The sequence below is a fragment of the Moschus berezovskii genome, chromosome 8, assembly GCF_049115385.1.
Source record: "Moschus berezovskii isolate FMDL1 chromosome 8, NW_MosBer_1.0, whole genome shotgun sequence".
NCBI classification, from domain to species: domain Eukaryota; kingdom Metazoa; phylum Chordata; class Mammalia; order Artiodactyla; family Moschidae; genus Moschus; species Moschus berezovskii.
This window is the reverse complement of record NC_142467.1, coordinates 105,735,084-105,744,162: the sequence shown is the minus strand read 5'-3', so window position 1 is coordinate 105,744,162 and position 9,079 is coordinate 105,735,084. Positions and strand designations below refer to the sequence as shown.

General features: G+C 48.7%; 1 protein-coding gene across 1 annotated transcript in view; it reads right to left on the bottom strand.

Annotated features, from left to right (window-relative positions):
- Positions 1–3,417: 3,417 nt before the first annotated feature.
- The window catches only part of TMEM38A (transmembrane protein 38A), a 28,624-nt gene continuing 22,962 nt past the window's right edge, over positions 3,418–9,079 (bottom strand). The window contains exons 4-6 of the mRNA XM_055428990.2: positions 7,760–7,847; positions 5,801–5,918; positions 3,418–5,014 (exon numbers count right to left, since the gene is read on the bottom strand). Of these exons, the coding sequence (XP_055284965.2) occupies positions 4,787–5,014; positions 5,801–5,918; positions 7,760–7,847 (434 nt within the window). The 3' untranslated portion in view covers positions 3,418–4,786. The remainder of the gene's footprint in view (positions 5,015–5,800; positions 5,919–7,759; positions 7,848–9,079) is intronic.

Here is a 9,079-nt window from a genome sequence, read left to right as displayed (position 1 = left end):
CTTACCAGCACCTGGCATTTTGAGTTATTTTTATTTTACTCACTCTAAACAGTGTTGTATTCGTTTGCTAGGGCTGACTTAACAGAACACTATTCACAGTTCTGAACACTGAACACAGTTCAGTCGCTCAGTCATGTCCGATTCTTTGCGACTCCATGGACTGCAGCACGCCAGGCTTCCCTATCAATCACCGACTCCCAGAACTTGCTCAAACTCGTGTCCATAGAGTCAGTGATGCCATACAACCATCTCATCCTCTGTCATCCCCTTCTCCTCCTGCCTTCAATCTTTCCCAGCATCAGGGTCTTTCCCAGTGAGTTGGCTCTTTGCATCAGGTGACCGAAGTATTGGAGCTTCAGCATCAGTCTTATAGATAGTGTGACTTAACACAAATTTATTTTCTGACAGTTCTGGCAGCTAGACATCAAGGTGTCAGCAGCACACTTGGTTTCTTCGGAGATCTCTCTCCATTCCCTGTAGATGGCCATCTTCTCCTTGTGGCCTCGCATGGTCTTTTCTCTGTGCATGTCTGTGTTCTAATGTCCTCTTTTATAAGGACACTAATGTCAGTTCCAGAAAAACATCTATTTCTGCTTCATTGACAATGCCAAAGCCTTTGACTGTGTGGATCACAATAAACTGTGGAAAATTCTGAAAGAGATGAGAATACCAGACCACATGACCTGCCTCTTGAGAAACCTATATACAGGTCAGGAAGCAACAGTTAGAATTGGACATGGAACAACAGACTGGTTCCAAATAGGAAAAGGAGTATGTCAAGGCTGTATTGTCACCTTGCTTATTTAACTTATATGCAGAGTACATCATGAGGAATGCTGGGCTGGAAGAAGCACAAGCTGGAATCAAGATTGCTGGGAGAAATATCAATAACCTCAGATATGTGGATGATACCACCCTTATGGCAGAAAGTGAAGAGGAACTCAAAAGCCTCTTGATGAAAGTAAAAGAGGAGAGTGAAAAGATTGGCTTGAAGCTCAACATTCAGAAAACGAAGATCATGGCATCTGGTCCCATCACTTCATGGGAAATAGATGGGGAAACAGTGGAAACGGTGTCAGACTTTATTTTGGGGGGGCTCCAAAATCACTGCGGATGCTGACTGCAGCCATGAAATTAAAAGACGCTTACTCCTTGGAAGGAAAGTTATGACCAACCTAGATAGCATATTAATAAGCAGAGACATTACTTTGCCAACAAAGGTCCATCTAGTCAAGGCTATGGTTTTTCCAGTAGTCATGTATGGATGTGAAAGTATGGACTGTGAAGAAAGCTGATCGTCGAAGAATTGATGCTTTTGAACTGTGTTGTTGGAGAAGACTCTTGAGAGTCCCTTGGACTGCAAGGAGATCCAACCAGTCCATTCTAAAGGAGATCAATCCTGGGTGTTCATTGGAAGGACTGATGCTAAAGCTGAAACTCCAATACTTTGGCCACCTCATGTGACGAGTTGACTCACTGGAAAAGACTCTGATGCTGGGAGGTATTGGGGGCAGGAGGAGAAGGGGACGACAGAAAATGAGATGGCTGGATGGCATCACCGACTCTATGGACATGAGTTTGAGTGAACCCTGGGAGTTGGTGATGGACAGGGAGGCCTGGCGTGCTGTGATTCATGGGGTCGCAAAGAGTCGGACACGACTGAGCAACTGAAATGAACTGGACTGAACTGAATGTCATATATCTGTTCTCTTTGGTGAACTGTCTGTTCAAATCTTTTGATCATTTTTTATCAAGTTTTTTAATTTAAGTTTGTTTTACAGCTTTATTGAAATGCAATTGATGTATAGCTAATTTCACAGTAGGGCTTTCCAGGTGGCTCATGGTAAATCTGACTGCCAATGCGGGAGACTCAAGAGACCCAGGGATTCATTCCCTGGTTTGGGAAGATCCCCTGGAGAAGGGCATGGTCACCCACTCCAGTATTTTTGCCTGGAGAATCCCACGGACAGAGGAGTCTGGCGGGCTACAGTCCACGGGGTCACAAAGAGTCAGACACAACTGAAGCAACTTAGCATGCACACATGCATGACTGGTAAATAGCCCCATGAAACCGTCACCATAATCAGGAAGGTTAAGACCTCCATCACCTGGAGTTTTCTTCTACTTCATTGCCATCCCTCCCACCACCACCCCGCAAGCACCCACTGACTAGATGTTGTTATAGGTGAATTAGCCTTTTCTATAATTTTTTATGAAGGGAATCATCCTATATGCATACTTTCTGGTACAGCTTTTTTCCCCCATCACGATGCATTTAAGGACCATTCACGTTATTGTTTGCTCCTTTTCATTACTAAGCACTATTCATTCAGTTTGTTTCTTTTTCTTTTTGGCCACACTGTGTGGCATGTGAGATCTTAGTACCCCTATCAGGGAGCACACCCAAACCCCATGCATCAGAAGCATGGAGTCTTAATCACTGCACCACCAGGGAAGTCCCCATTCACCTTTTGATGGAAATTTGTTCGTTGTTTCCAGTTTGAGGTTATTATTTAAAAGCTGCTATGGACATTCATGTCCATGTCTTTGTGTGGACATATATTTTAATTTCTCTTGGACAAATACCTAAGAGTGAAATGTCTGGGTTATACAGTAATTTTTAAAGAAACTGCCAAACTCTTAACTTTACTTTTTAAGAAACTGCCAAACTGTCTTCCAAAGTGGTTGCACCATTTTATATTCCCACCTGCCATGTATGAGAGTTCCAGTTGCTCCATGTTCTTGCTAACACAGTGCGGTCGGTCTCCTTAATTTTAGTCCTCTAGTGGGGGTGACACGACTGAAGTGACGCAGCAGCAGCAGCAGCAGCAGTGGGTGTGAAGTGGTATCTTTCCATCCACTTACCTGATGGCCAAGGATGTTGAGCATCTTTCATGTGTTTATCTCTATGCCAGCCTGTATATTCTTTATGGCAAAATGTCCACCCAAATCCTTTGCTCATTTTCAAATTGAGTGGTTTCCTTGTTAGTTAAGAACTCATATATGCAGGATCCACTCCTGTTATCAGATGTCTGATTTTCAAAGATTTTTTCCTAGTCTGTGGCTTGACTTCCATTAACTGGGTTTTGCACAAACTCTTAGCTGCAAATCCCAACCATTAATCCCATTGATCATCCAACCTATTTTGAAGGGTAGTGATAGTCATCATCCTCTTTTTCCCAAGCAGCAAACAGGCTTAGAGAAGGGGAAGCCCGATGACCTGCAAATGGCACAGTGAGGATTAAACCCAAGTCTACCTAATCCAAAACCCTACAGACTTCACCCACTGCCTCCATCTCCCTCTGGTGACTAAGGGCTACTGTGAGCTTCATTCTCCTAGAAATTCCATGTGTCTCTAAGTTCACACACTCCCACTGTGCCCTGAGGCCAAAAGAGCAAGTAAGAATCAGACAAGCCATCAGGATTCTTTCACAACAAATTTATTTGCCGATCCTTCACACTGAGCCTTGATAGACATGCAAGAGGAGGAATTTGGGGGCCCTACAGCCTCAGGACCCACCAAGCTCCCGGGCATCACCAGATCAAGGCACTTTCCCAATAACTGGGCAAAACCTGGGACCCCAACAACCCAAGGCCTATGTGACACAGCCACAGGCTGATGCCCTGAGCATGCCCTGAGCACCCACATGCAAAGAACAGTCCCAAGCTGTCCAATGCTGGGCCCAAATCCCACCTGAGACTGGCCATGCCCAACCCACCTACCCCGCTCAAATACCCTGGTGACCTAGGCTGCGGTGAAGGTGGCCAGGAGGGGCGCTCAGCTCCCTTCCCCCTTGCTCACCCAGAATCAAGTTCCCAGCCTGTCCAGTAGCAGCACAAGGTTTGGCACATAGTAGGCAAGTGTTTGTTGAATGACTGAGCGAGCGGCAATGAAGGTTGCCAGCACTGAAGGAGGTCTCATGGAGCTTCTGGAGTCCAACAGTGAGGGCTTGAAGCCCCTGGACTAGAGCCAGATCTTGGAACCCCCACCCAGCTGGCCTCATTTCTTTGGTTTAGGGGGCAACCTGAAGCCAAGGATCAGAACAAGCCTCCCCCACCCCTCCACGCTCTCAAGTCTGGCCTAGACACATCTACTGAAGGCCTCCTTTGTTCCAGGTAACTTGTGGGGTTCTCCAAGCCACAAACACAAAAGAACTAAAACACAAAACTGTTTTTTAAGCACAATGAACACCCATCAAGGCCTCACCTCCTGACTGCGTTGTGCTTCTAAGCTTACAAAGCTGGCTTGTCAGGTCCAGCCTCACAGCAGCCCTTGCATACAGAATGGGGTGAGGGGCCGCTGTACTGATGGGCACGCGGGGCTCACAGAGGGGGCAGCTTGCACAGGGATGCCCAGGAGAAGTTGACAGGAAGAGACGTGGAAATCACAGCAGCTACCTTACAGCAGACAGTGAACATCCATCAAATGGATGAGCCTCAACATGGCCTGAAATTCTTTCAGAGTCAAGGTGTCATTTTAGAGAGGGAGTAACAGGACCAAGAACATAACTGCCAAGGTTTCTGGTTGGAGTTATTGCTGGGATTCTGTGGACCACTCCCCCAAAGCTGTAACTCTATGGGGACCTGGCAGAAGGAGAAAGGAACCCCCATTCCTACAAATGCCCTTCACCCCCCATCTCATTTAACCCCCCACATAAGCCCCGGAGGGTGGGCTGATGGCCCCAGTTTGCAGACAGGGAAGCAGAGGCCTGGAGAGGGGAGAACTGAGCCCAGGTCCTGGGTATGGGTCCTTTCCCTGGTGCCCTGAAGACTCCCTGGCTGCCCCCTAATCTGCCTTCTTGGTCTTCTTCTTCCTGGAGCCCTCACTCAGCTCCTCCTTGGACTTGGTGGGCAGGGGTGAGTGTGGGGAGCCGGGCCCACTGCCACCCTGGGATCCACCGTGGTTGTTATGGTGATGGTCGCCCCCCGAGGCCGACCCAAACAGCACAGGGCAGACGTAAGCTTCCAGGACATCAAAAGGGGAACTGTGGGAGTGGGTGGCCGTCAGGAACACCTGAGGTGGGATGACAGAGGGACAGGAGACAGCGAGAGAGCCAGTGGGAGGATGAGGCAGAAGCAGATTGGGGGGTGGGGATAGAAAGAGAAGGTCAGAAGTCAAGGGCAGATGGAGCCTAGACTCAGATTTCTGGTAGCATGCACCCCCCGGGAAGGTGATCAACTATCCTGCATTTTCCACGATGCAAAGATTTTGGTGCTTAAAATTCCAGCCACACCGGAACAGCTGGTTGCCTTTTCCCCAGGAATATTCCCACCCACCACGCACACACCTGGGCTCAGAGAGGAGCTATGCTTGGTCTGGGGTCACTCACTCCCTTCCTGTATTCAGTGCTCCCCTCCTAGGGAGCCAGCAATGAAGTTCCCCAGCTCCGCAGGGCAGGGAAGTGTGTGTGGCCCCGAAATACCTTTCCTGAGTAGGAAGTGACTCCAACTCAAGGCCTGAGGGTTAGACCAGCACCACTCCTGGTCCAGCCCGCTCTCCATGCCCAAGGCACAGGGCCCCCATACTCCAAACAGACTCCGTACTCTCCTGCTTCCATCTTGGCCTTATGGGATCCTCTGCCTGGAAGACCTTGTTCTGCAGGCTCTCACCCCCACTTGCTGGACACTGATCTTCTCATACCCTCCTCTCAGGCATGAACCTACTGACAAGCTCCTCCCCCCACCATCACCTCGACCTGAGGGCTGTCCTTTCCCCAGACACCCCAAGGCTATCAACCTAAGTTTCCCATCCTCAGCCCAGGAAGCATGGGTCAGCATTAGCCAGGATAGAAGGACTTACCTTACATGATACCATGAACATGGTGAAGATGAAGATGAGGCTGGCCTTGGACACCGGGAGCCAGCGGGTCTGCTGGAGGGTGAAGAGGATGGCTCCATACAGGCTGGCCTTGGTGGGGCTGGACGGGGTGGCTCTGGTTATCTGGAGGGTCTACATGGCTCAGGGCTTGTTCCTCTGGCCCAGAGCCCCTTCTCCACCCACCCCTGCTATGCCCAGCTCCCACCCCAGCTTCTCTGGGGTGCACGGTGGGAAGATGCCCATGTGACATGGACGAGACGGTGCCTCCCTGGGCAGTAAAGAGTTAACTTGGTGCAAAGAGAGCTCTCTCCTCTGGCCTGCTCCTGAGAGGTACCCACTAAGTTCTGCCTGATAGGAATGTCTTTGTTCACCTGGGGACTCTGGGTCACACCAGGTGATAACAATGTGATTTAGGGTGGGGTCTTGGGCCACATGGTATCAGCTGAACCTCTGGAGGGACTGGAGACTGAGGTTGGCCATCCAGGGTGTCAGTTAGGTCCATGTGATCAAGCTCCAGGAAAACCCCTGAACACCAGTGCTTGGGGGAACACTACTGGTTGGCAATTTTAAATACACGCAGTCACACACGGATACTGGGAGCAGCAGGTGCTGTCCACACAGCTCCTCAGAGAGGGGACAGTTGGAAGCTTGTACTTGATCTCTCCCTGGATGCTATCCCTTGTGCCTTTTGCCTTTGCCAGTTTTAATCTGTTCCCTTTTACTCTAATAAACTATAACCCTAAGTATAACAACTTGGCCAAGTTCTATGCCTCGTCATAGCAAATCATCGCACCTGAGACTGGTCTTGGGGACTCCTGAACAATGCACTCCCCTGGAATGTGGGATTATGACACACAATTTTTATTGATTTTCTTTTTCTTCTTTGACGAATAGGCTTCCGATATTTTGACTTGCCCATGAGCTGAGTGTGTGAACACACCTCTCATGAGGATAAAATGAGACAATGCCATGTTTTCCAACATATGACATGGGAGGTAGTTTTCACTGGCATATGTTGTTGATGTTCAGTTGCTAAATTGTGTTAGACTCTTTGCAATCCCATGGACTGCGGCAGCATGCCAGGCTCCTCTGTGCTTCACTATCCCCCGGAGTTTGCTCAAACTCACGTCCATTGAGTCAGTGATGCCATCCAACCATCTCGTCCTCTGTCATCCCCTTCTCCTCCTCCCTTCAATCTTTCCCAGCATCAGGGTCTTTCCAATGAGTCAGCTCTTCACATCAGGTGGCCAAAGTATTGGAGCTTCAGCTTCAGCACCAGTCCTTTCATTGAATATTCAGAGTTGATTTCCTCTCTGATTTAGGACTGGTTTGATCTCCCTGAAGTCCAAGGGATTCTCAAGAGTGTTCTCCAGCACCACAGTTTAAAAGCATCATTGGCACACGGGTGAGTCTTTTAATGTTGTCATATTTTAATGGCAACAGCTTTATGGAAGAAAATTTAACTAGCCTGATCCTTTCAGGTCTTTTAAAAATGTATTAGACTAAATGCCTCATGGGGTCCTGGGTTGAGTCCTGTATATGACCATCTGGTCTTACCCTTTGTTTTCCACCTAACCCCAGCCATACTCCCCACCACACCCTCACTTCCCACCCAAAATCTGTACCCTGGCCCTGAAGAACCAGGCAGAATCTTTTCTGACTTGATAGTTGGCAGAAGCACTGGCCTCTGTCCAGAGTCTCCTTCTTTGCCAGAAATCTCCTACTCAATCTTCAAAACCCATTTTATGGGAGGTGAAGGAGTGTCTTATCTCCCTGAAGCTCTGCCTACCCCCTCAGTAGTGTCAAGGCTCTGCCTCTGAGGTCCCCCAGCCATGGCCTCTGGAAGCTTCTGGAAGGAGAACCAGGGGACCAAGGCTTCTAAGTTACCAGAGTATCCAACCCAGGGTCAGGCCCAGGGGATGGGGAGGATGGGATACTCACAAGGACATGTGCAGAATCTCGTTGGTTTCTGGCTTCCAGACCCCTCGGAGCAGCTGCTCAAGGTTGGACATGAGGGTGACACCAGAGCCTATGGAACAGGGTACTTCTGAGCAAGCCTGCCATCCCCAGCTTCCCATTCTTCTTGGCTGAATTCCCAAGCAAGAAGTTTCTGGAGTCTTCTCCAGAGGAATATTGAGCCTAAGGTGTTGCAGGTGGGGAAACTGAGGCCAAGAAGGGACAATCTTCCCAAGGATCACAAGGCATATTCAGAGCAAAACCAGCATGAAGTAAGGGGGGTCATATCCCACCTGCAAGATATGTCTTGATCAAATCTGGATTGTCTGCCCTGATGTTTTCAATCCAGGACCTTGAACTGTGCAAGAGGCTTCCAGAGGGCTCCCCACCCCCAGCCTCTCTCCCGCCTTGGGTTCTGAGCTTTCAACCTTTCTTGAGCCACTTGCCCTCTGGAAGGCATGTTATACCCCTGGGTAATTTTCTCTTTAGTAGAGGCTTTCTAGAGAGACAATAAGGAGACCCATATCAAGATTTGTGGTTGAATTTCTAGAAGAATCTTCCCATTTACTCCAAATGTATTGGCTAAAGAGGCTTAGATATTCAGTGAAGGACTGTTTGTGCCAACTGGGGTGCCCAATATGTACCACTGGACCAGGAGTTTCCTTCTGGGGTGTCTTTGTCCCAAAGAGGCATTTGGCAATATTTATAGACATTTTTTATTTCACCACTGGGGAGGGAGCTGCTACTGGCAACTAGTGGGTTGAAGCCAGGGATGCTACTCAACATCCTGTAACACACAGGACAGCCCCCACCAGAGCGTGATCCAGCCCTAAGCATCAAAAGTGCCTTAGGACACTGGCTTGCTGGAGGGTACTCCCAGACATTTGGGAGTATCCACTTTGGTTGGCAGCAAACAGGAATACAGAGCTTAGTGGTATTTAGCACCTGCTCAAGCCTTCCTTCCCTGCCTTCTCGTCACTCCCTGGTCCACCTCTTCAACTATTACTGTTGAATTGTCTATTTCTCCTTTAACTTCCCTCGGTTTTTGCTTTACGTATTTTGGTGCTCTGTTTTTAGGCGCATATATGTTTAAAATGGTTATATCGTCCTAGTGGATTGACCCACCATTATAAACTGTCCCTATGTAACTTCAGTAACTTTTTTCTTTTGGTTGTAATGTCTAGCTTGGTCTGCCTCTTAGCACAGAAAGAGAAGCGGGGAAAGGAGGGCTTCAAAATAGTTACGAATGTGAGTGTTGGATTCAGAGGACCTGGCGTCAAACCCCATCTGTGCCCCCATAGCCAC